At 43.5% G+C, this 27,231-nt stretch overlaps 2 protein-coding genes across 2 annotated transcripts in view; one reads left to right on the top strand and one right to left on the bottom strand.

The window, feature by feature from the left end:
- vwde (von Willebrand factor D and EGF domains) lies at nt 1-5,666 on the top strand. Its single transcript, XM_040118779.1, has 5 exons — nt 1-974; nt 1,752-1,847; nt 2,773-2,877; nt 4,802-4,897; nt 5,342-5,666. The coding sequence occupies exons 1-5, from the start codon at nt 752-754 to the stop codon at nt 5,452-5,454; spliced, it is 633 nt and encodes a 210-aa protein (XP_039974713.1). The 5' UTR covers nt 1-751; the 3' UTR covers nt 5,455-5,666.
- Nucleotides 5,667-5,791: 125 nt separating this feature from the next.
- The window catches only part of vwdel (von Willebrand factor D and EGF domains-like), a 33,673-nt gene continuing 12,233 nt past the window's right edge, over nt 5,792-27,231 (bottom strand). Inside the window, exons 9-31 of the mRNA XM_040118778.1 lie at nt 27,036-27,109; nt 26,513-26,786; nt 25,491-25,687; nt 24,316-25,196; nt 23,639-23,775; nt 22,354-22,518; nt 21,705-21,809; nt 19,893-20,007; nt 18,227-18,483; nt 16,101-16,320; nt 15,013-15,150; nt 14,003-14,215; nt 12,940-13,386; nt 11,540-11,635; nt 11,197-11,292; nt 10,991-11,086; nt 10,130-10,225; nt 9,879-9,974; nt 8,721-8,816; nt 8,517-8,612; nt 7,469-7,564; nt 7,121-7,218; nt 5,792-6,586 (exon numbers count right to left, since the gene is read on the bottom strand). Of these exons, the coding sequence (XP_039974712.1) occupies nt 6,572-6,586; nt 7,121-7,218; nt 7,469-7,564; nt 8,517-8,612; nt 8,721-8,816; nt 9,879-9,974; nt 10,130-10,225; nt 10,991-11,086; nt 11,197-11,292; nt 11,540-11,635; nt 12,940-13,386; nt 14,003-14,215; nt 15,013-15,150; nt 16,101-16,320; nt 18,227-18,483; nt 19,893-20,007; nt 21,705-21,809; nt 22,354-22,518; nt 23,639-23,775; nt 24,316-25,196; nt 25,491-25,687; nt 26,513-26,786; nt 27,036-27,109 (4,104 nt within the window). The 3' untranslated portion in view covers nt 5,792-6,571. The remainder of the gene's footprint in view (nt 6,587-7,120; nt 7,219-7,468; nt 7,565-8,516; nt 8,613-8,720; nt 8,817-9,878; nt 9,975-10,129; nt 10,226-10,990; nt 11,087-11,196; nt 11,293-11,539; nt 11,636-12,939; nt 13,387-14,002; nt 14,216-15,012; nt 15,151-16,100; nt 16,321-18,226; nt 18,484-19,892; nt 20,008-21,704; nt 21,810-22,353; nt 22,519-23,638; nt 23,776-24,315; nt 25,197-25,490; nt 25,688-26,512; nt 26,787-27,035; nt 27,110-27,231) is intronic.

The following is a 27,231-nucleotide window of genomic DNA, read 5'->3' on the forward strand; positions in this document are numbered from 1 at the left end:
AAAAAAAAAAACTGCTGCAGCCTCCAGTCGGACCAACTCATCTACAAAACACTTTCAGCACAAACCGAACATTAAAACTGTCATGAAGGGAGGATTTATTGCAGGACTGCTGTATCACACCGTGTTAGTTTTAGCCAGGTGTAGCTAATAAACTGCCAACTGATAGCATTTGGCCGCTAGCTACTTCATGTTTTGAGGCACTGCCAGATTACGGAGGGCTCTTCATTTAAGCTAGCGTTAGCGAAAAGGTTACAAAACTGCCTCGCAACCCCCACTGGACAAGCCCACGATTGGCTTTACAGCATCCTCATGCTTTATTTGTTAGTTTAACGATCCTCCTCTGGATAAAGAAGCGGAAGCTGTTGGCTAGCGAACGTAGCTAGGCGGCTGTAAAGCTAAGGTTACCCTTAGTTGAACTTCGAGACAGTTGCTGTGAGGAAAAACTTCTTGTGTTGTCTCCGACTTACCTCCGACTAATGATTGTGTACATGACGCCAGTTTCAAAACTTCCCTCCCATCCAGAGCCTTAAACTCAGCGGGCCCACACCCCCCGGACACTCTTCCCGCCCCGCCCCGTCCCGCCCCGCTCCCCCCCGGCACTAACTCGCCTGTGTTGTAGTTCCCCTGCGTGCGACAGCGGGGGCGACTTGTGGAGAAGTCTCGGTACTTTGCAGGGGACTTTCTCCTCCATCTCCGTCCACCGCACGGACCGTCTCTCCCTCCTTTCCACTCTCCAGTTCAGAGACCGACCATGGGCTTCTCGGGTCGCGGCGCAGCGCTTCTCCCTCTTGCCTCCTTGGCCGTTCTCGTCGGCGTTTGCTCCGCGGGCGCCGACGCGCCCCGGGGCGTCGCGGTCGGGTTCGTTTTCGACCCCAAAGCGAAGTGCGACCCGCCGTGCGAACACGCAGGAGTCTGCATCCGTAACAACACATGCTACTGCTCCAGGGGCTACGAAGGAGAGACCTGCCAGTATGGTGATGTTACAAACCTTTTGTCCACGTGTATTTTGAAGTGTATTAGGGCTGCACCTAACAACCGTTTTCATTATCGATCAATCTGCCGATTCTCTTATTAATTAACCGATTAATCGATTTCTTTGAAAATTGCCCCAAAAAAGTGGGGGAAAAAAGCCCCTCACAGTTTCCCAGAACAAAAGGTGGCATCTTCAAAATGCTTGTGTTGACTAACCAATGATCCAAAAACCCATATATTGATGATATTCGGTTTCCAATCATATAAAACAAAGAAAAGCAGAAAATCCCTTCACTTGAGAAGCTGGATCCAGCAAATGTTTGGCATTTTTGCTTGAAAACTGACTGAAACAATGAATTGGTTATCAAAATAGTTGCTTTTTTCCCCCCTTTGGTTCGATTAATCATCTAATCCTTGCATCTCTATGTTATATGCCCCCTTAAGGCGTGTTTTCATGTAATGTACATCAGCTTATTGCAGAACTTGCCTCGGAGAGATTCATTTCAGCATAGGCCCAACATAGCTCTCCCATGATGGGAAAAGCATATTCATTTTAAGACATAAAGGGCTCATTTCCAAAACAATATTGCAGAGCAAATTCCTTATGTTCATCTCTGCAAAATCAACCCAAGTGTCACTTTATAAACAGTTCTATAGCAAGTTATTTTGCTACCCATTTTTTTTTTTTTAATGTTTAACATAAATACTCTGTGGCTGCAACTTTGGCCCAAACTGTTACCAGTAATGTCAAAATCTTGTGTGTTATTGTGTGAATGCAGCCAACTGTTATCCCAAATGTAAGAATGGAGGAGAGTGTCTTCGCCCCGGAAAATGCAGATGTCCGCCCGGATTTGGAGGAAGATACTGTCACAAAGGTAAGATGGTTTGTTCGGAGGGAATCCTAAATTAAATATCCAGTTGGTCCAACAGTTGATGACCAGGATCAGTGGCTGTGTGATTTTTGAAGCCTGGATGATTCGGAGAAGATTCATTTTTCTTTTTCTGTACACTTAATGTTGTGCATTTATTCTAAATCTATCCTAAATGAACCACATATATCCTGTGTTTGCTTTCTTCCGTGTGATACAGTTGAACTATATCCACACATTCCAATACACAGCTGTCCCTCTTTTACCAGACACACGTCGGAGGCCCTTCTAAGCTCCAGTCAGAAAGTAGAGCAGCTAGATCTTTCCCAGAAACAAAACTGCAGAAGTAGTTCACAAAGCTTGCAGTAAAAAGATAAATAAAACTTTGGCTCAACCTTTATGTACTGTTATTGTAAGTTAACTTATGGGTTAGGATATCAGTATCAGGGCTGTAGCTGCCAATGAGGGCACTAAGGTCATGCCCTGAGTATTTTTCTTCTGTGAAGAATTTTATGTTATACAATTACAATCAAAGACATATAGTAGGTTTTTAAAAGATGATTCATTTAATTTAAAAAAAAAAAAAAATGTTAAGTCAAAATAAAATGAAGGCATTTTGTGTTTTCTTGAATCCTCTGCTTTTTCTAAAGAAATGCTGGATAATTTTACCTCCTCTTGCTTCTAAAAATAAAATTAAAACCTAATAACCACCGGTAGACATATGCAACTAGTGAGACAAGGGGCCATAAGTAGACATTGCTTCATTTAAGGGGTCACAAGTCAAAAAGGTGGGGATTGTCTTTAGGGTATGAGGAATCATGACCAAGTTCTATTTCTAAAATCAAGGCTGTCAAAAAATACTTGAGGACAGGAATGAGTGTGTCGTCATCATCACCGCTGACAGGTGTGATCTTTGTCTGTCTTTTGGCAGTGGCATGTGATGGAGGATGTTGGAACGGAGGGGAATGCATTGCTGTCAACGGAGTGGCCAAGTGCATCTGCCCCTCAAGCTGGACTGGCTCAAAATGCCAAGAGGGTCTGTTTATAGCCGTATTTAATTACCCTATTAACACCAAAGGTCAAAGTCTGCAAATGGAGCCAATCTCTCAACTGAAGCTACTCATCAGCACTGAAACATGTCAAAGGCTTTTCGCTGTGGGAAGCAACATTCAGTCTAGCCCTGCATAATTCAGTCTATCTTAGTTGTTTTGAATGACATATACAGTTAGGTACGTAAGTATTTGGACGGTGACACAAATTTTGGCCATCATTAGGCTGAAAAAAACAAGACAAACCTATCAGACAGATGGCAGAAACTTTAGAAGTGGTCAAATAGACAAATTTGGTGCATTCTTAAAAGGAAGGAATATAATGGTGAGCTCAGGAACACCAACAGGCCTGGAAGACCACAGAAGACAACTAAACTGGATGATTGCAGAATTCTTTCCTTGGTGAAGAAAAATGCTTCACAACAGCTAGCCAGGTCAAGAACACTCTTTAGGAAGTAGGTGTATCATTGTTAAAGTCTACAATCAAGAGACGCCTTCGTGAATGTGACTACAGAGGGTTTACCACAAGGTGCAAACCACTGGTAACACTCAAGGCCAGAGAGGCCAGATTAGATTTTGCCCTGAAATAATATGAAAAAACCGGCTCAGGTCTGGAACCAGATTGCTTTGGGCAGATGAAACCAAGATGAACTTGTACCGGAATGATGGGAAGAGAAGTGTTTGGAGAGGGAAAGAAAAGGCTCATGATCCAAAGCCACCGCATCATCTATCAAACATGGTGGACGCAGTGTTATGGCATGGGCACGTATGGTCTGCCAATGCAACTGGCTCACTGGTGTTTATTGATGCTGTGACTGCCGATAGAAGTAGCAGGATGAATTCTGAAGTGTGTAGGGCTTTACTATCAGCTCAGATTCAGCCAAATGCTGCAGAACGGATAGGACGGAATGGAATATTCTTCAGTGACCAAGTCAGTCACTTGACCTCAACCCAATTGAACATGCTTTTCACTTACTGAAGACAAAAGAAAGACCCGACAACAAGCAGCAACTGAATCCATTGTGGTGGTGTACAGCGGCTAAATTCAGAAAATTGTGGCACTGTCCAAATATGTATGAACTTAACTGTAAGTTTTACGGCTTGTTCATGATGATTAAGACATTCTTGGCAGTAAATTAAAGTTTAATTTCAGCAACTGACATCACACATTTTATATAATTCCCTGTTACTATAAGTTAAAATAGTAAAGTATGTTTGTCTTTTTGTACACTAACTGCTAAAACAGTATACTGTGGCAACTAGCACGTGGCATATACTGTATAAAATTAGTATGTAGTAGGGATTTAGAACACAGCTTCATTATAGTCCACAGCCACGCTAGCAGCTCTGTGAGGCTGTACTTAGGCACAGCACTGCTTCAAGTTGAATGCTAATGTCAGCATGCTAACATAGTCACAATAACGGCATTAACATGCTGATGTTTAGCAGGTATGTTTACAATGTTCACCACCTCAGTTTAGCACTTTAGCATTGCTAACATTTGAGGCTGATGGGAATGTCATTAGTTTTGCATGCGTTTGGTCATAAAACAAAGTAATGGACACACTAAAATTATGGCCTGATGATGGCAGTAGATAAAAAAGTTATGGGATCACTGAAGTGATTACAATTTATTGTGAGGGGGAGGTGAATTTCTGTACCAGATTTCATGGCAGCCCATTCAATAGTTGCTGAGAGATACGCACTCTGGACCAAAGTGGTGACCCAACCAGAGCCATTGCTAAAAATTTGGGATTTAGCTTAAATCAGTGTACTGTATTTTGTGTTGTCTAGGTTAGCAAGCCTCTAGAGCAGCTCTGCCTCGATCAAATACGTGTAACTTATGGCTAAAGCGCAGATCTGCTTCCTGGGATGCTGAGAACGTCTCTCTATGGTTTGTCCCCCACGCAGCAATTTGTCCTCAAGGCTGTAGGAATGGGGGAATCTGTGTGGCTCCAGGAATCTGCAGCTGTCCGGAGGGATGGCTGGGCGGTGCCTGCCACAATGGTGAGTTCAAACCCGTCCCAAAGACCAAGCACTTTCACACGCATCAGTGCACTTCACAAGCATGATTTCTTTTGTCTCTCTTCTTCCTCTCAACCTCCTTAAGAGTTTTTTTCAGTTTGGTCGTGCATTCCTTAGATCCCCGTAAACTGTCTACCGCTTACTGAGAATAATAATGGTAAAGATACATCAGTCGGCCAAACCAACGAGAATGATATAAAGTGTATGGAGGTGTTTACTGAACGAAATTTTTTAAAACTCAGCGTTTTTCCAAATGTGACCAAACCCAGACAGTGAAACACTTCTCACCTCTGTGACCACTTGTTGGATTTGTGGCATTGGGATTTACAACATCAGTTGTAAATCCCAATTTCCACAGTCCCTTCCACTTTCTCAAGTTATACAAATGACTGACGACTTTGTTTTCGTTGTTTCTCTTGTGTGTAGCTGTGTGCACCCAACCCTGCCTGAATGGAGGGAAGTGCATCTCTCCCGACAAATGCCGCTGTCGTCCCCCTTATTCTGGCCCTCGCTGTGAGGAGAGGAAAAAGTCTAACTAGTGTGACCCAGCTGGGGTCACAGGTCAATGGGGCCCAATCAGGGACTTTACTGTTATGAGGACAGTTACATTTTTTTTAGCTGAACATTGGTAGTTTTTACATTTTTTACCATGTGATATGTAAATCCTTTTCTTGAAAGAAACATTGGACTTGTCTAATGTTGTGATGTGACTGTACAAATGTGCCATGTACTATACTGTAATTTGTGTCAATAAATGAATAAAAGAATGAATTGCATGCATTATCAAAGCTCATTTAACAAAACAAAAGCATAGAAACAGTAACAGTACATTTCTTTTTATTTTGTCACGTTACTTGTACCACAGTGTAATCTGGTGCTGATAAAACATTTTTAAGAAAACATAAATCCAACAGGCGGTCATTACTTTAATACATATGTTTAGTATCAGTGTAAATGTATAAAAGTCTATAACTTAAATGAGCCTGATCGAACAATATATTAAAGAAAGCAATAAAGAAAAAAAAAGAGGCAATTTTTGTGAAATTGCAACATATCCATATCGATGTCTTCAGTCTAAAACAAGTTACTGATGTTTACCATCTAAGTCAGGCAGAATTGATGAAGTGGACTTTTTCTATTGTTTTTTTATGCTGTGTTTTAAGTTTTCTCTTACACAAGCAGCGAACAGTGCACATCAGTTTGATAAAAGTTACACCAGGTTATAATTTGGCTAAATTTGAAAAACGCTTAAAACTAAAAGCTTGCGGGTAAAAGCATACAGCTTATGAATGAGCCATCACTGAAACGGATTAATTTGTCGGGTACTTATTTTACATTATACTGTGCCTGTAACACTCACATATCCGTATAAAATCTCTGCGTAAGCACTGCCGATGAATTTAATAGACGTGTGTTACTTTTAGCCTTGAGGTAGTGATACACAGGGACGAAAAGACAAGTGCAACACGTCAAGTCCCTCTTTTAGCGTTCATATGTGCACAGAGCCTCGCATTCAGCCACATGCCAATATCCATCAACACACACACACTCACACACACACAAAGACACACTCATACATACAACAACTTCTGGTGCTCTCCTCTTCCTTTTTGCATTTTTTGGTTTCTTTCGCCCCAGTTCTCATTCCTTTTTCCGTCATGCTTGAGATGCCTGTGAAGGTGTAAAATGAATTCAATTAAATTACATCTGACATACTACATTTTTCAACATATTCAAGGTGACGCATGTCTTTTGAGCCATAGTGTATTAAAGTACCTTGAGTACATTTTAGTGGCCCCAATTTGCGCCTCATGTAACAGTGTTACATTCAAATCACAGAGCCAAGCATCCATTTCTCTGAGAGATAAACACCCAGCGATGTTTGAAAACCCAAAAACTCGTTTAACATCATGTAAAGATATGAACATGGAAAAATATTCCATCCGTTGCACGGTGAAAAATATTTTTAAGCCCATTCCCAAGCTGCAATTCTGTTAAACAAGCCTCTGGGTTTCTCAAACATCAGCAGGTATTTGTCTTTCAGAGAAAGTGATTCTTGGATGCAAGTGTAATGCCAACACATGAGAGGCACACGCGGGGGTATGGCGAGCCTGAAACCCTAGAATTATCAGCACTGTGAAGCACTTTTCCCTCTGAGCTACACAGAGCCATGTACTGTATCTGAAGTGTCACCCCGATGCCCACCTTCACTGTGCAGGTGAGGCCCTTGTAGCCTTTTCGACAGTGGCAGTAGTCAGGTAGGACACACCTCCCTCCGTTCAGGCACCGCTGTTTACAGACCGCTGAGGAGGGATTCAATATTAGAGGATTTTTTTTTTTTAAACAGAGTAAACACGCATGTGATTAAATTACTCAAAAATAAAGCAAAGCAATATATCCTGGTAAAATACCGTATATTTGTCTGCTTATTCTAACAACAAACTGCAGAAAATGGTAAAAATAACAATAAAAAAATCAGCAAGAGTGGGTTAACTGTTGTAGCATCTCCAGAAACTCTATGTTACTACATTGTTTTATCATGAATAAACTCACGTGTTTGACACTGAAGGCCTTCCCAGCCAATGGGACAGTGGCAGGTGTTTGGTCCAACGCATTCGCCACCATTTTTACACTTTTGCAGACAGACGGCTACAGGCAGGACAGAGAGGAAGACAGCAACACAGTCTTCAGCAGCTTGGCCAATGATTTGGGCACAAAACCTACCACACTGCATCTTTGACTCGGCGTCAGGGGCATCCAAAGCCAAAGATGTTGTAAATGATAGCTGAAGTCCTTCGTAACAACAAAAACAACGTTGAAATAACAGTTTCACATTTGATGTAGTGTAATTTTCATATTCTTCGGGGAGAAAAATGGAATCGAAAACAGTCAAAAAATACGAATTTTCGGAAGCACAAAAGGCCAATGACGTGGCTTATGGAGAGTGATTGGTCGTTAAAGAACTTTTGTCAGCTACCACTCACAGCTAGAGAAAGTCTGAAATGCAATGTGATATCAGTTCACTACGAATTGCTTTGACCTAAACTGAGTCTTTTTCACTGCAATGCTCACCTTCTGCTGTGATAGAAAACATTGTATTTTGCAAAAATAAAGTCACCGTGAAACATTTGCGTAGTGAGCAACACACTAATTTTTCCCCAAACCGAGGCCCTGAGTCTGTGCACAAGCTCTTCCACGTCCTGCGGCCAATGCTTTGCTTTATACTACACTTGGTAAAGCTAAAGTTAAGACTATGGTTAGGTTCGGGGTCTTTTAATCATAGCAAAAGAGGGTAATTTTGTATTCTCTAACATATATATTTAAATAAATGTGTATATTTATGACATACAAAATTGCCACATTGAAAAAAAAGTAATTTATTTTTAATTATTTGAGTCACTGAAAAAAAAATTAAGATGTGGGAAGAGCCTAGGAGGTCTGGAACCCGGCTAAAATGAACCTACCCTGAGCCTAAACTAGCCTGTGCAGATCTAATACTTGACGTTAAAGCTAAACATGCAAAGATCCCATACCCCTCTGTGATCTTTATATTACCTGTGATGTAATTGGTGGGTATGAAACAAAACACGGAGTCACTCACGTAAGTTACACCTCCTCCCTCTCCATCCTGAGGCACATGAGCACGTGTTGGGTCCCACGCACTTGCCTTTGTTCATGCACATCGGCTCGCACACACCTGGAACACATTATTTTTTTCCACCATATCTTGAACCGTGAGCTGCCAGAGGCAAGGATCACTTCAAACAAGCCTGCATTCAACCGCGCAGGCAGCAAGCCTACTTACTCTTTTGACACCTTTTTCCTGTGTAGCCTTCGGGGCAGGAGCACACGTTGTTCCTCATACACTGACCCCCGTTCTTACAGGGAGGGCTGCATACGGCTGAAACGCACAACAATATTCAGCTGCAGGGATTTCAGGGCGCAATTCTGCACTCGGGGAACTAGAAATTTAAATCAGGCATGGTTAACACTGACCCCATTTAAAAAAAAATACTGACATAACCTCCAACCCCGATGCTTAACTATTTCATACTTCAAAAGCTGAAATGGAAGGAATACCAAAGGAATACTACAGTAGTTGCAACGAGAAGGCATCACATCTCTCAGCCATCCTGACCTGGTGTTGTTAGCTGGTGCATTAAATAGAAAGAAAGCCCCTAAGCTAGGTCTAGGTCTGTGTGACCTGGCCCTGACCCCTGACCTCTTCGCGCCGAGGGGAAGTGAAGTCCGCCTGCAAGGATATCTTCATATTATTACGAGTGAAAATAAACCCTTCAGCACTGCAGCCTCTTTTAAAATCTTTTTAAAAGATAAGTATGCTGGTATTTTTTTATTAAAAGTGCTGATATTTCTGGCAATATTCACTCTTTAAATCTGATATTTTTTACACCAAAAGCAAGAATTCATTTTTCCCATAATTTAATTCTTGCCTGTGAAACAGCTGTTTGATCATTATGGGACACTCTCCATAAACTCTTCATTTGTGAGATTAAATTGATGAATTTACGAAGAGTAATAAGTTCTCCTAGGTTTGGAAGCTATTTAAGCCTCGGTTGCCTGACGTATTATTAAATGTTCAGGGAAACCCCGTGAAAACACGATGCTCTCAAATGAATAATTAATTTACCAAAAACTGACTGACTGAAAAAAAAAAAAGATAAAATAGCCACATGCAATTTACAATCTGTTTCATGCAGCGGCGAGCAGAGAGTGACCGCCATCTTATCAGAGTTGAAGTGATAGTATCAGAGTTTTAATAAGAAGCAATACATGACTTCAACCCTGATTGTTAGTGTGTTGAAGAGTCTTGACTTTTAACCAACCGTAATAAAAAGATCCTTCCTTGATCTTAAAGTAGTGGAAATGGAAGGTTGAAATGGTGGAGGTGGAACAGCAGAGCAGTTAAACGTGTCACTGTGATAGTTAGTCATGGGCGTCTCACCAATTTGACACTGGGAGCCATAGAAGCCGCTGGGACAGACGCAGACGTTGGGCTTGATGCACGTTCCTCCGTTCAGACAGACAGGGTTACAGAGAGCTGGAGTGGGTACAAGAGGCTACATTTAGATCCAACGTATTTGGAGTTCCACCTGGAAATGCGGTCTGTGAAATATTAGGTTTTTATTACATGTTAAGAAAAAGCTTCAAGTGGAGACACCGCGTGGCTGCGGTGCGAGCGCACGCATGACGTACCTGAGTTACACGTTGGTCCGTACCAGCCGGGTTTGCATCGACAGACATCAGGCGAAACGCACTCGCCCCCATTTTCGCAGTGCCTGTTGCACACCACTGGGACAGATAAACGTTAGTGTGCACACTCCTAAAGGAAACTACAGAAACCTAATCGAATGAAACCAAAGAAACTGGCGTCACAGCATCACGCACGCTGATGATTTACCGGTGCTCTTTGAGTTGTGTGAGCACTTGTTTTCATCTTTGTGCTTTGGATTTGAAATTCAAGCAGTGACACCGAGATTTTGGCGCTGACATTGAGCTTTGAGTAAATTTGCTCACATCCATATTTGGGTGAACGGCGTAGGACATGTAGCCCTTTTTACACATAGAGTTAACTTAACCTAACCTGCGTGTCTTTGGACCGCGGCAGGAAGCCGGAGTACTCGGAGGAAGCCCACGCAGGCACAGGGAGAGCATGCAAACTCCACATAACGGAAATAACATTTAACACATAGCCACAACTGGTCACTGTTACATTTTAAACTTTGGACAGAGCCAGGCTAGCTCTTTCCCCCTGATGTCAGGCTTTGCGCCAAGCTAAGCCCATCGGCTGCTGGTTGTAGCTTCATATGTCACCGTACGTAACATGACATGCCATCTAACTCTCAGGGAAGAAAGCAAATTAGTCCTTTAAAGTCAGCACTTTCAACTCGTAGTCGCTGTTTAATGTCGATTCCGTCGTACTGGAATGATGCAGAGTCAGTGTCGCACTGTTCGCAGACTGCACTGTAGCGACAGGCTGCCACTTTAACACAAATCATAAACACATCACGAAAATGTTTCACCAAATGTTTGAAAGTAGTCTGAGCAACATCTCACTGATTTGGCATCTGGGTCCCACGTAGCCGTAGGGGCAGGTGCACAGGTTTCTGGCCAGACAGGTGCCTCCATGCCGACAAGGCGGCTCGCAGCTCGCTGCACGCACCGACACAGGGTGGTCAACAGCGAGAAGAAGCTCATCAGTATCTTTATTAGCGACGGGTGTTTCAGCATGTTGGACAGGTGTGGATATGAGTCCAGATTACCTTCCTCGCAGGTGGGCCCACTGTAGCCCGCGGGACATTGGCACACATTAGGTTTCACGCATTTCCCCTGGTTCTTGCAGTCAGGTCGGCACACGGCTGAGAGAGAAAGCAAAGTGTCAGTTTCATCGGTTTCCGATGAACAGTATGAGTCGCTGAGCTAAGCGAGCTGAATCTTCAGATGTGGTTTGATAGCAACGCGTCAAGACAGCGTGCAGGGTACTCCCGAGGTTGACTTTCTGGAAAGCTTGTGTGGGTTGCAGGGGTTCACTCAAGCGGGATATGATTTAATGAACTGGGTTTTCATCAGTCAAATCGCACTCTGAGAAATCTCTCCCCTTCTCACCTATGTGACAGTTGTATCCCGTGTAACCCTCTTTGCAGGTGCAAGTGTTGGGCAGAGAGCACTCCATGTTCCTCCCGCACTGATACCTGCACACGGCTGAAATAAATAACAAGTTTATCTGAAGGTATCCATCCATCATGGGACGACCATAAACTGCTTCAATGTGCACAACTTCTGTATGTGCGACTGTGACTAGAGAAAAAGAAGTCAGGTAGCTTGGCCTGACGCTTTTTACCAGTCTTTCAACTTCAAATGAGTCTTTAATCAAAGACAAAGACAAAGACCTGTTTGAATCACTGACTGCGTGTTTAAGTCATTTATCCTGAGGTTAATATACCAAACATTTGGAGGCTACAAATTCCCAATTCTGAGAATTTGCTGCTTTCCCCTGTTTCATATTATCAAACTTTGTACCTTTCGTGTTTTCTTGTTAGTGCAACAAAAACAAGCAGGTTGAAGGACTAATTTTGGAGCCTGCAGACCTGCAGTAGGAATTTGCCATTATTATTAATAGTATTTAATTTGATACCAAATAATTAATTGACTGAAAACAATTATCAACAGATTGTTTGAAAATGAAATAAGTATTACTTGAAACCCTAATGTAACCCTAATATATATCTATATATATATATATATATAGATATATATATATATATCTATATATATATATATATATAGATATATAGCCTTGTGCAAACAAGGCCACAAAAAGAGCACCGTGCACCTAACTGACCTGCCCAGATATGCCAATTACAGAGTCCGCTCATCTCATCGAAAACAACATGATATTCTTTTCTTCTCTGCCAACACATGGTTTTATTAAAAAGCGCCAAAATACATTATATTATATCGAGATGTTTAACCCTCCTTTTTAATTGAACTGTACAGCATTATGACCTGTGACTCTAGGATAGGCCTGCGGCAGGGTTTCCTGCCTTTGGCTGCCTTTACAAAACGTCTCAGAGCCGCCATATTACCAGGATCTGATTTGCACTTAGATAATTTCAAGGTGTTGGTAAGTGTTGGTGAATTGGGAACAATCTTGATAAAAAAAAATGGTGTTACTTACTAATAATATTGTGTAGATGAAATGATGAGATTTGCTTTTAATTTACATAAAAGTGACAGACTGACAGGCACAAAGAACTACGAAAACTGGCCTGTCCCAAACGAATGGGCATCTGAGCAGCCATTTTATGCTTCATAATGTACTTTCTTTCCTTTAGGCTTGAGCGTACATACGGAAAATAATATGAGTGGTCCATTACTTTTGTTTTACCTGGCACTGCTTCTTCGCTCTATACTGAATCTCAATAAGTCTATATATATGTAATTTGTACTGAATACCTGTCCTGAACATTTACGTTCCTGCAGGAAGCTAATACAAGAATCGCTACCTTTACACGCGACTCCATCCCCGTTGTAACCGTGTGGGCAGCGTCCACACCTAAAGGACCCGGTGGCGGTGGGCTCACAGGGAACACCCGGGAAGCAGGGGGAGTCGACACAGGTCACTCGGTGAGGTGGTGGCCCCCATTTGACACCGGTGTTCAGGTCAGGGGTCAGCTCCACCCCACTCGGCTGACCTCTGCGGACAGTGGGAGCAAACACCCTGGCTGCAGTTTGATTCCGCGGGGTCGTCGCGGTCTTTCTGTCGGTGGAGGACACCCTTCTGCTGTTAGAGATGGTGGCTTCCGGTCTCGATCTCCTGTCAGAGGTCTGTCTGGGTGAGGTGGGAGACGATGAAGAGGAGGAAGAGGAGGAGCCGGGAGTCATGTCCTTGCTGGAATTTGATTTGGCAATGTGAATATGACCATCTGCTCCGTTGGCGACTGTTCCCAGACCTGTAAAACACTGGAAGTTAGAGGATATGACTTAAAAAAATAACACATATATAGCTGCAGTTTGTCAGTATTAAAACATTTAACATCCAACACACAGGTAATAAAACTACTTGATTAGTTAGGCAAAGGAATATTTTGGTTTTATTTTTTTGTTTTTTGTTTTTTTTACTGTATGAAATCATATAATGATGTGTAAAGACATGTATGTGATGCGCCACTTTTTACTTACCGTCAGAATTTTCTACTTGAGAAGGAAATTGAAAGACTCTTTTGCTCTGTTAGAGTATCTGGACGACGCCTGGTCATCGAGACAGGTATAGGTAGCTTTGGCTCTGTGTGTGTGTCTGTGTGTTTTCTTTGCTTTTAGAAAAACGCCAGGAGTCTTGATGTTTACACGTGACATTGTCGTGTGTCATGTAATGTAATTCGTGATTCATAATTCATTCACTCAAATACTGTAAGTAACACGTGACACATGGCAGAAAAACAAGTGTTCAACTATTTTGCAGTTTTAATTTACATGCAGGTTTTTCAGATATAACATTGCGGCCGTTGTAGCCACTGCTGTCCTTACGCCAACATCAGCTTCATATTAAAAGAACTGCATCACTCTCACCCGCTGTTGAGCACGTTCGTCCGTTTCCATGGAGACCGGGAGGGCAGGGTCCGCAGACGAAGCCTGCAGAGACGTGGGTGCTCTCAAAACACTGAACCCCCGGGTGGCATGGCCTCCTGCTGCACGGCGACGGGCCCCAGGGTTTGGGCCTCAGTGAAACCTGCTGTACTCTCGCTGGTGTGGCCACCACTTTGGCCGTCGCGTCTGTGTCACCTTTGGAGACAGAAGGATGAGAGTACAACAAGGGTTTTCCTGTCCCACGGGTAGAGTTACGCAGATGTAGAACGTCAGAGATGAGAGGATATGGCTTAAACATGAGCCAACAACTCAACATACCGCATTCTTCAGATTCCCCTGGAAGCATTAGATGAGCGTCATATGACGGATAAGTGTGGTGATGGGCTTCACCGTCTCACCGTCACCAAATCCCATAAAAAGACCAAAACCAACAGTGAATTTCCAGTGTTGCCGGTGTAGTCAAAACCTGACGTATCTTATTCCTCTGTGCCACCGAGCTCCATTGTTGCCCATAACCTTTTAAAAAACTAATCAGCGAGCCACACTGTTGCACCGGGTGACATGTTCTTCACTGCCACGAACACACACCGAAGTTTAATTTGAGTGAATCCCACATAAATGGTTCTGTTGCCGTAAATACTGACTAAAGGACCGTGTCCACTGCTGAAAATAGTCCCCGACAAACACAGTATTTAAATAACGTTTGCTAAAAACTTCAGTGCCCAGGAAATAACTTCTTTTTTTTTTTTTTTTTTTAAATGAAACTTTATTTTTAGGATTTACATCTTCAGTAGGAAACAATTTGCTTGGAGCTGAGAGCCAGAGACAGGCTAAGGAAGTCGGAAAAGTGTTGGGACGCGCACCAATGCGTCGTCGGTTTTGGTCTTTTTATGGTATTGTCCGTAGTAACCAAAGTATGGAATATCACCGCCTTATCCTTTAGCAAATGAATATATTGATTTTTAAAATAAAAGTGGAGGAAGAGGGCTTACTACTGCATATTCTTCCATCACCGCTGTGTCCTTGTGGGCAGACTCCACAGATGAAGGAGCCCAGCGTGTTGTTACAGCTTACTCCAGGGAAACAAGGCTGAGCGACGCACTCGTCTACATCTTCTCTACACGTTCGGCCTGAAAAGACAGAAAACGCCAAGTGGTAATACTCCACAACTTCCAAAAAAAAAAAAAAAACTATACACCAAAATTCACGTTACAAATTAATCACGTGACAATAGGTGAATCAACATTGAAGAATCAATGTTGTTGTAATTCCTCTGGCCACCACTTAAAGCTATAATATGTGACTTTTCTGCATGAAAATGTCAAAAAAATAACTGAGCTATGTCTGTTTTTTTGAATTGTGTAATTTTCCCAGCAATTCGTCATCCTAATCAAGGTAACGGTCCGTCTCGTCAGTGGCGTCATATCCCCTCTGTGCATGCGTCGGGGGGTTGTGGTTTTCTGCTAAAATTGACTTTTTTAATTGAGGTTTAAGCCGCATTTTTTATGATATGCTTGTTAGAGCTTGGTCGTTTTTAACCATATATTCTAACCGGATGAAGGATTTTGGTCATGGGATGTCTGGATCTGAAGTTGTCAGAGAAAACAAGCTTAGCAAACGCTACCGGTGGCTAACGTTAGCCCCCCCCTCCCCTCCGAAGACGTCCTGTGTCCGCCCAACATAGAAAATAAATACTGACTTGTAAGGAGAGACTGCTTTATTCAGTGTTTTTACCGGATCTAATTACCCGGTCCATTTGGTTTGGAGAGTAGGAGGCCGGTAAAAACCCCCTGCACATCTGGATCATAAGTTATCACAGCAGCTCGACTCCCGGCCCCTCCGGGATGATTTTTAACAGGAAACTGCTTTATTCAGTGTTTTTACCAGTTGTATTCACCAGGACCTGCCCCCGCAGCAGAAAAAGACACACTGTGTGTTTAAGGTCAATAAGGGTCTCTGAACGCTTGATTCCCCTTTGACGTGCAGCCCTGCAGGAAGGAATCCTCTGCTGAAAGTTAAACATCCTTAAGCCTTTCGCTCCAGTTGTCTGAAGGGCACGGTTCCGCAGGCGGATCCCTACCTGTCATCCCAGGTGGGCAGACACAGGAGAAGGAGTTGGGGCCGTCAATGCAGCGGCCCAGTCGGCAGGGGTTGGGTTTACAGTCATCGAGGTCCACCTCACACCTTTCCCCTCCGAACCCGTCGAGACACACGCACAGGTATTCCCCGCTGCCGACGGGGAGGTTGACGTTGGTTACACAGGAGGCTCCGTTCAGACATTCACAGGAGTGCACGGACACCTGGGAGGGACAGACACAAACTCTCCTATTCGCACTGCGTTAGTCTGAGTCCTGGTTCGGACCTCGGTCGCCCGGGTTTTGTGACCTGAAAGTAAAGTTTTGGGCAGATCGGCGTATCACACGTCTGTGGCGCTAAGACTTTCTGCGCGCCCGCTTTACTCCACAGCAGCCACTCGAAGAGGTGTACGGGCGTACGGCGGTGGACAGCAGCACCTGTTGCACCGTCAGTGAAATCCCACCCAAGAGCAAATACAATACAGCAATGAACGAAATAAGTGAAGGAATGAACAAATAAGCGAACAAGCACAATGGCAAAAAGGAGATAGTTACTTAGAAGAAAAAATTTTAATACATTTAGTGAGATGGGTTGAACAAATCCTACAGGAACTCGCCGAACTAGTCCGTTTCTGTCATTATAAAAACCCGGGAGAAAACCAGTTTGCGGCCTGATGATACTCGTCGCCCTCAGTTACCGTCGAGCATAGAGTGCACGGATTTGGGGGAGAAAAAAAAACAAAAAACACGCTGGCAGGCACCGGCTGCCGCACTTGAAATTTCCAGGGATTGGCTCTGTACGTAGAAGTAAAAGGACGACAGCTGTTCATATAACAACACCCACGACTAAAAGTGGGTTTTGAGGGAAAAACATCCTACCTCACATGTATCATTTACTGTTGCTAAAACAGAGAGGGTCCCGTCTGTTAAAAGACTCTGTCAACCCTGTCCCCCTGTCCAAGGTTCTTTCTGCCTTCTGCCAGGAGCAGTGTCCCAGCTGCACAAACAACTACTCTACGGTGAATCCTGTGTTCTAATGCTCGTGGTTTACTTCTACATAGCGTTTGCAGTTAGTAGTATACAGGGTGTCGGCGTACAACTTTGTACAAGCGCAGGAAATGAGGCAAGACGTCCATGATGATGCATGTCAATAAAACTCTGACTTTACGTTGCCGCTGCTAAAAAAAAAGGAAATTCATAAAAATAAAGGAAATCCTCATTTTAAGTTCTGACACGTCCCTGGAGCTGTTCTACCACCGACGGCAACTCGTTTGAATGTTTCGCGGCTTCGAGCAGCTCCTCTGTTTCCTGTGTGCATTGCATTGTGGGACAACAGTGTCCATCAACACCAAACTAAAATTAAAAATAAAAAAAAACCAGGTGGGCTGATGTCCGAACGCTTCTGTCACATTTCGAGTGCGTGCACGCCACCGACTCCAAACCTGCTTGGAAGCGGTCTGCAGTGTGGAACGGTGACACAGGACCTGCAGTAGAAGAGTTACGTGTCCTCAGCCCCCTCTAGTGGGGGGAGGGCAGCAGAGGCTGTCTACTCAGAGCCAAAGGCCCTCGGTAGCCTCTTGACCAGAAGCTTGCTGCTTTTGAACACCCCCCCCCCCCAAAAAAAAAAGAATGTACTGCCCTGCCAAAAATAACTGACACTTAACCCTCCCTCCAAAATACATAGCTGAGGAGCTGTTGAAGGAGCACTTACCCCCCCCACCGCTGCATGGGGGCTGCTCGGTGACTGTGGTTGCACGGGGCAGCACGTGTGTGGAAACAAGCTGGTGCAAAACAAACCAATCCCGGGTCCACAAGGCAGTTTTAACCTGAAGAAAATGTGTTTTGGGCCCCTTGGTACAACCTTAACGTGTCTCATCAGGCAAACCAGACGGGTCTCAGGGAACAGCATCTCACAATGTCACCTCCACTTGCAGCATTTATTTTTGAAAAAGGCTGAAATGTTGAAATCATTCCTAATGTATTCATTCTTATTCATGTTATTTTGTTTACAGGAATCACTATACTTACCTATACTAATCACCACATTATATATGTAGGAAAACATACATACATTTTATGTGTCACAACCCGACACATAAAAGATGAAGAAAACAAAAAAACCCAGTGCTACCTGTACAGAGGCACTGGTCTCAGCGTTACAGTCGTCCATCACGGCGAAGTGGAAAGTGTGCGTGTCTGTAGCTTGGGCCGTGGCCTTCCACACCAGCAGGCCCGCCGGAGACAGGGATGCACCTTCGGGACCCGACGTCAGGGTGAAGAGAACCGCCGAGCCCTCGGGGTCCCGAGCTTGGAGCTGGTAGAGGAAGTTCTCCCCCTGGAAGGACCGGAGACGAAATGGCAGCGCCTGCGGCACCGGGGGCGCGTTCCCTGGCGGGAAATGCGGCGGAGGGGAAAAAGCAAGAGACGGAATAAACCTAGAAGTGAGTCAACATGTGGTGGGTGACTGACTGGAGGAGAAGGTGGGCATCGCGGGTCTAAAATGTGGATTTGCTGGTTTTTGATCAGTTGTTCGTTGACATTGTCTCATGTGAAGTAAACCACACTCTGGTCGGAACAAAATGACCACAGTATAACAGAGACAAGCGGAACGAATCCACCTACTCTACATTACTTAGTTGGCCTGTTGTGCTTTTCTGCATTTCTGCTATAAGCTGAAAAAAAACGTATGCATGTGATGCTCATAATAGAGTCTTACCTGCACTGCACGGAGCCTACTTTGCTGTTTACTATAGTTCAGAACTTTCACAATAGCTCTAATCCTTTTTTTTTTTCTTTATCAGCTGCATTTTTTATATATTTGAGTCTTTATTTTTCTAATCTCAACTTCAGGATATTTTTTGGGGCATATATTTTGTTGTATATATTTCTTATTGATACTGTGTTTTTCGGGAGCGATTTAGCGATATTTCAAAAAAGCCGGGGGGAGAGCTTACAGTAAAGGATATGAGAGAGAGGGGGGGGGGGTGACAGGAAACAGTGTGTGTGGGTCTTAACCACTAGGGCACCATGACACCCTGGTTATTGACACTACTTCAGTTTCAACCAACAGTAACAAACTGTTTTTTAATTTACAATATTTGCTGTAAGTTTTACTTTTTTTTTCAGTACGTACCTTGATTAAAAACTCATGTTGAAGAAAAAAATCTTTTCTTATGTTAGTTGTCAATGTTAAAAAATGGCTGATAAATTGTTATTCTTCTCATATTTTTTTTAAATCTCAAATATCAGTATTAGCCTCAAAAATCCAGGACAGATCAGACTGTACCATTTAAAATGTAAATGAATAACTGATTAAATACACTCTTGATCAAATGAGTGAATGACAGCATATTTAGGAGTAGATATAATCAGTCTAATCAATAATCACCGCCTTGGCCTGTCATTATTACCCTTTAACTGCTGTCGAGTTAATGCCACATATCTTGCCATTTCTCCTGGACGTAGCAGAGCAGCGCCTGACCTACTTTAAGCTGAAAAAGTAAAGTTGGTCTCTCCTCGTGTCAGCGCCGGGGGGGGCTCAACCAACTTCTGTGGGCTCCACTCTGCACACAGCTGCTGACAAGTGATCAAAACAGCCCCTGGGCCACTACCAACCACAAAAACCCAGCGATGGTTGTCCAGCCTCTGCTCTACTGTGACACATTCAAAAGCGTTTTCAATCTTACACGGTGAATGCGTCAGTTCAGACTTTCTCTGTGCTCTTTCTGAGAATATGAACGAGCTGTGAAAAAAAACAAAAACAGATTGGAGTCTTTGACTTGATTTCGTGTACATACTCTCCGCTATGGACCAGGTGTGTTTGGAGGACTGCGGTCGGCATGTGAGGCAAGGGCTGCTGGGATTGGACTCTCCCTCACTGTAACACAGACCATCAATGTTGCAGGTTTTCTCCTGGGAAGACAATCAAATAAGTTTCAGTGTTTATTTCTCTCCGAAACAAACTGCCTTTCACAACACGAACCATGCTGTTTGGTGGCCACTTAGGAAAAAATGCAAACCCCCGGCCCACCTCAGCGAGCTACGCAGGTTAGGTGAAACATGCGCAGGACATGGCGCGGAGGGGAACACTCGACACATTTGGTCCGAGGAAAACAAACGTAATTGTTTCCTGCGTTGAAGGATACCTCACACATTCAGAAACACTAAATCACAAGCAGAGCAGTGATTGTACCGTTAGAATTCGCAGTTGCATGATGAATGTTCACCCTGCTGCAGAAAACATGGTTTTAATTAAAAATGACATTTGTTCAAAAAATAAACGCATATTCAAAAACACATTATTGTACCAAATAATAAAAAACCAAGTCATTTAATCGTAAATATCTAGTTGATATAATGAGTTGGATTTGGAAATATTCTACACTAAACACATTACAAATATTCAACTGACATTGGGTTTTTGATGCAGTCCTTCAAATCTGTTTTTTCCTCAAACCAATACAGAGAATTCAGAGTCTCATTTCTTCGCAAGGGGCCTGAACATATTTTTTTTATTCATGCGAATCTGCCTTTGAGCTACATGTCCTGCGGCAAATTTTCACCCTTCTGTCGGAAGTTATTTCCCCAAAACGCCCATCACCGGGCCCGTCAGTGAATATTGTACTCGAGGGTTGCGCAACAGCCATGGGAAATAAATACACATAGTCTAAAAAAAAAAAAATTCCAGTGATACATGAAGATTACACAGAGTTTTGCCTCTTTCAGTCGGATTAGATTCAGATCAGATCAGTTCATGAATGAGTTAGTCAATCAACAAAAAAGGTACTGCCAGTTATTCTGATAATTTATTAATCATTTAAGTTGCTCCGAGCAAAAATGCAAAACATTTGCTGTTTCCTGCTTGAGTTGCTGTTTTTCTCTGTTTTGTATCATTGTGAATTTGAAATCTTCTTGGCTTCTTGGCTTTTGGACTTAAAAAAAAACAAAAACAAACTTATTTCAAGTCATCACCTTTGAATGTGGGAAGTCATGGTGGAATATTTTTTATTTTCTGACATTTTCTTGGACTAAACTACTAAACGATTAACTGCCAAAATACTTTACAGAGTAGGCGATAATGAAAATAGCTGTTTGTTGCGGCCCGGCTTTGACACATACTGTGTTTCAGGGCATTTGAATGCCACTCTAAATGCACATCTTGATGCCTTAAGGCATAGTTTGTACTGGGTTAATTAATGGCTGATATCCCAACTGCTGAGTAATGTAGAAAGCAATTTATTTTCAGTGGATTAAATGGCTGCAGTGATCATACAACAGCAGGCACGTGCTCTGCATTCGCAATCCTAAATTTTTTGGGTGAGTTATGCTCGGCTTGCACAGATGTGTCCAAGGGTGCCGCGCAGGCTAGAACTGGCACTGGCTCTGAGCTCTGCTAAATGATCTTAATTCTACATCACTGAATTCACCAAGCACAGAAGGCAATGGAGGTGCAAAACCGCAGGCGGACGTTTCGGGCTGAGAGTGTGATTAAAGATGCTGCAGTTAAAGGATGAAGGAAGGCGGGCTGAGAGGAAAATCTATCTTTGGAGATATTAATACTTTTTGATCCATATATTGAACTAAAATCACTTTCAAGAAAGACGTTTTACCCTCAAGGTACAAAGGACTTCGGTGTTGAGGCTGCAGATCTGGCAGGCTCCATCGAACAGAGTCAGTATCTTGGCGTTGCTGTAGCTGTAGCCGTCATTGGATACCTGCCGTCAGAGGAGACGTGATTACTGCGGATCACTGGGAAAAAGGCATTAAACAAATAAACTGAGCGAGGCAAACTACACTGAGGGTGCTGTGGTCCTGGAAAGGTCCTCCTCAGTGATAAATGCTCTTATTTTCACCCAAAAAAAAACTGCAGGGAAGAAGGATTCCCACACACCACTTTGTTTGATGCACTTGGCTGTCGGGTAAATCCACCAGTTTGCACCGTTTCAAAGTGCTGAGTCCATTTTCCTCCTAAACCAACTTGAAACAGAAGAAAACCTCCAGGTGCACTCTGTGGACCCTTTCCACAACTGTAGCCAAAAAGTAAAAACTAGCAAACTTCCACATCTGTCTGCTTCCAATTACTCCAGTGCAGATTTCCTGTGGTAGCATTCTGACATTATTACATTATTAACCTGGGCATAGAGTTTCATTTATCCTTGATTTTGAGAATAAAAGCGAAAGAGAATGAGTCAAAGGATTTATAATTTAACGGTAGTTTCACCAGTGTGCGTTACAGAAACTGGCGGAGACGGGACTAACTTTGATCTGCCAGCGGGCCAGTGGTCCGTTTGTCACCGTTTCCCGGTCCAGTCCTGCAGAAGTCCAGCTGTCCTCCAGGGGGAGCTGGCACTCCAGAGCGGTCACATCCAGAAAGGTGGCCAGGACAAACCGGGGCTCGTCCAGGACCCAGTCCCCATCCACAAACTTGACAACAGACACAGAAGGGAGAGGGGGAGGGAGGGCATTAGGGCATTAGAGATGAGAGCAGAGGAGGGGTAAAGTAGGGGCACAGCAGCGAGACAGAGAAACAGACAAAGGAGGGAGAGAAGTCAACTGGGAATAATGCATAAATCACATGCTGACAATAGTAATTAATGCTAACCAGAAGATTATATTAAGAAAGGGGCATCTTGGCTGTAAGTCCGATTTATACAGTGACGCACAAGGTCGTCAGAACAGGCAAGTTTGTCACTGATGGTTGATCCAACAGTATCAAATGCATGAATAAACAAATAAATAAAGCTGCACAATCCATCTTAAACCTCTCAATATTTTCATATTACCATCGGATCAAATGATGTGCCATGATCCAAAATATGTGTAACGTGAAAGACCTTTCTCGTAGCGACAAGCTCACTGCAACGCTTTACAGCTTCATAGAGCTTCACAGCTTTCAGCTCATGCCAGTGTTGCTCTACGTCTGCTGGATGCATCAGTGTCGGTGTTGTGTTTACAGCTCGTTGCGCTGCTACATTTACGGTATAAATTTAGTGCTGAACATAGATGTCTAGTAATTAGTGGAGCTTTCGGTGTCACACAAGAACATGGAAGTTTCTTGTTTCTTATTTGGACTCGAATTCGATGAAACAAATTAAATATTTAAAGACCATGACATTGATTGATTGATTGAACCAATAACCTCCTTGTAACCAAACCTGCTTCGGCTCCAGTTGCGCTATCAGAACTTTGTGAGCTGCAGCAGCTCTCACACAGAGAATGTCTGGATATGGAGCTTAGATGAGATAATCCGCTAGAACAGAATATTCATAAAAATCATGGCACAAAACATGAAGTCTGAATCTCTACATTATCTACAAAGTTATTGTCTGCATATTTATGTCTTTTGGCCAGTAAAGAAGGAGTCCTCTGATCAGATGCTTTGTGATCTGGGTGGAACAATCTGGGCAGAGCAGCTCATTGGCCAACTGTAGGAGAAGAAGTTGACAACTCCTAGGTATAATGTCATTTTTAACTTTTGAGGAAGTGCCAAAGAGGAGAAAAAAAAGAAACAGAAACCAGAAAAAAAGGCAGAAAAACTAAGTACCTTTTCTTTAACAAACTCACACTTGAGCTCGTAGGAGTCCTTGAAGCCTTGACCGTAGACCTGGATGGTGGAGCAGTCTCCCTGTCGGACGTCACACAGACCCTCCTTCTCCAACTCAGTGATCTCTGGGATCTGGTCTTCACAACATCAACAACAAAAAAGTACAGAGGAGCAGGGACTATTAGACCTGGGAATTCAGTCACAATCACGTACCATGTGCCTAAAAATCATTCATCTGTCATCACAGAGGTCCAGTGGAAGCTGGATGAATGCAGGCAATTGCTAAATGCAATTGAACTTGGCTAGAAACAGAGATATCTTAAAATGTTTGGGCCTTTTCTTTTACTCCAATCCACTATGAGCTGTAACTTTAACCTGCTCTATGCACAAAAAATACAGCTGGTTTTTGGTTTGTTGGATATTTTTCTAGCTAGTTGGCAAGTTTAGCAAAAGAACAAACATTGATGTCATACGTCCTGTGATGTCCCAGTTTGGAATCGTTAAAAAAACAATCACAACACTGTTTCTAAATGACCTGAGACATATCTTGGGCTTTTCTGTGCCAAAAATGCCAAAATACATCTGCAATAAGCTAAAATTTACTGATATATCGGCTTTACCAAAGACCTCTATAAGACTAGTAGAGTGTTTGTGTTGGTCTTTGTTTAGTATGTTACCAGAAAGTACACCGCAGTCATAGGACCCAAATCCTGGGAAGCACACACAACCCCACTCCGAGCACTGGCCGTTCCCATTGCACAGATTCGGACACTTGAGGACGGCCAGGACGTCCTGGTGCTCTTCTTCTCTCCTCGTCTCCTCCACCAGCCTCCTCTCACACTCGTTCTCCAGCAGCGGCAACGTTGCATTCAGCCACGACTGCTCATCCTTCAGCTGCAGGTCAACGACACACATAGCCACCGCGTGGCTAACTAGCGACTCCTCCAGTAGGCGCTCGCAACCTACTGCAATGCCCGAGTGTGCCACGGCCTGCTGGCACTGAGCGCGGGCCTGCTGCTCGGTGAGGCCAGAAGGTGTGGGCCATGTTGGGGAAGAGTCCTGTCGAACTGCCTGTTCATGGTCCTCTGGGAAGAAATAGGTAAAGCCCTCTAAATCAGACTGACTGAGGCTTTGGTGCGGGGAGTTAGGAATGTAACGGTGGGTCTGCCGCCTGCCCCTGCGCCGCTGGTGCTGGGCTGAGGTTACGGCCTCATCCCTGGAGGCTCTCAAGCCGAAGCCTTTTTCACGCGGCTGAGCGGTAATACCTTGATCCCCGGTGTTTTGGCTGGAGTGACCCGGAGGCAGCGACTGTCCTTCATTTCCTTTGAGTAGCTCCACTGAGCCGATGTACTCAGCTGTGACGTCCAAAGTGGGAATGACACCGAGGAGCTGCACGTTGCCATAATGAGAGCAGGTGGAGTCAGAGGAGGTGGCTGGTCGAGATCGAGTTCTGGGAGATGCAGGGCGGGGCTCTGTCTTACAGGTACAGTGCCTGCGGGGGCTCAGTGAACTCGGATGGGATGGCATGGTGTCAAACAAGCTGGTGCCTGGAGGGAGTCTGACAGAGGGATAAAAGGAAAAGATGTCAGTGAAGAGGCAAGAGGGTTTGACTGTGCAAAATTCTTGAAGAAATTTGCATGTAATTAAATCATATACATCCAATTGACACACATTGAACCTTTGTGGCCCAGATGCAGGTGTAGGTCCCCAGTTTGCCAGGTTAGAAATCAAACCCTTAAGTTCAGTACATTTAGAAAACATTGACAACATCAAAGATCATACCCAAACACATTACGCATATCCAAAGCGTCAATTGTTGTCTCCTGCTCAGGACGTCTTAAAAAACACTGACCTCCATTCAGAGATAAAAGTGTGCAGATCCTCCATCGTGGCGCCCCCTGCTGAGTGGAAGTCATTGTCTGACTGTCCATCGTAGGTCCCACACAGACCCTCGGTGTGACTCCAATCCGAACTGGGGGCTCTCAGCGTCAGACTCATTCCCCAGTCAGACACGTCCGCGCGGACAAACGATCCAGATGAGAAGGTCACCTGCAGACATTCAAATGGAGACGAAAGAATCTCTTACCGTCAGCAACAAGCAGCCAACTAAATTTTTCAATGAATTTGTCACATGTTTGGAGCAAGACAGTCTTGTCAATCGTTGTGTACAGATTTCGACGGGGTAGGTAAAGTTAGGTGACCTGGCCTTTCTTTAGAGAAACAGATGGGCTTTTTTTTTTTAGCTTAGCATTAAGACTGGCAGCAGCTAGCAAACTGCTAGCTTGACTCTCTCCAAAGCTCAAGAGGGAGGGAGTACTTTTTCTTTGTTGCTCCCAGCCATAGGCTAAGCTAAGACTAATCGCCTCCTGGCTATAGCTCCGTACTAAATGCACAGACATGAGAGCGGTACAATCTTCTCGTCTACCTCGTGGCAAGAAAATTATTTCCCACATTATTTTCTTTCTTCTCTTTTTTTACACTCAACTAAACTCAACTAATGGTTTGAAGAAGTGTAAATCAAGGACCCCTACTCATGTAAAACACTTTAGTGATGTGATTGATTTTTTGTCTTAGTTTGGGTTTTAATAAATCAGTCTTCACATTTCCATATTTTATATATAAAAAAGTTTAAGACTTTCTGGACGTGCTCTGTAAGTTGGTGGGGATGTAAGTGGGTACGAAGGTGCGTGCGGTATGAAAAACAAACAAAAACGCAATGATAACGATGACTGACTGATGACGAAGGATATCATAATGTCAAAAATATAAATGTGGACTAAAGCGCTGTCAAAATCGAACAGTTTGATAAAATTAATGATATTTATCAGTTTATTCCACTGATTTTTGAGTTGTGTCCGACTCGTCCTCACTCACAGTGACCTTGCGTCCCTGGTAGGACTCCGTGATCCGAATGCCGCTCTTGCTCAGGTCTCTGTTCTTCACAGACAGTCGAGGCCTGGTTTCACCCGTTTCCCCACCGCACATGTCAAAGGCAATAACATCGCCGCCGTCCCTCGCCACGAAGCCGCACGCGCACGAGGCAGGATGCACCACGCTGCCGCACTCCCACTGACGGACGTGGACCTCAAACGGCCAGAGAGTGCTCCTATACAGGACAAAGGTGCCTAGTTGGTAGTTCTCATAGTGCCTGTAAGTAACCAAAGAAAAATATTAATGGATTTTTTTTCCCCTTCTGGTTCCAGTCATTAGATCATTAGATATTTGCTATTATAGTCCAAAAAAATAACAGAGAAGCCATAATTCACTATGGACAGTTTAAAATTTCCACGAGTAATGAAATCTGTTAAATTGCAATTAAATATAATTACATTGTGATTAAATATAGTACAGTGCATGATACATGTTTCCTGATTAACTGAATAAGAGGCCGAAGTACCTGCCGTCAAATGTGATGATGTGAGGGTCAGTGAAGGAGTAGCAGTAGGCTGAGGGAACATCCTTAACTGTTATCTGAGAGTGAGAGATCAGTTCAAATAAGATACTCAGGATACAGGTTTTCAGTATGGGCATGTACAACCAACAAATTCATTAAAAATGATGATGCAGCAACTACTAATATATAGCCATTGAAA

Source organism: Xiphias gladius, chromosome 22 (genome assembly GCF_016859285.1).
Source record: "Xiphias gladius isolate SHS-SW01 ecotype Sanya breed wild chromosome 22, ASM1685928v1, whole genome shotgun sequence".
Classification (NCBI taxonomy): domain Eukaryota; kingdom Metazoa; phylum Chordata; class Actinopteri; order Istiophoriformes; family Xiphiidae; genus Xiphias; species Xiphias gladius.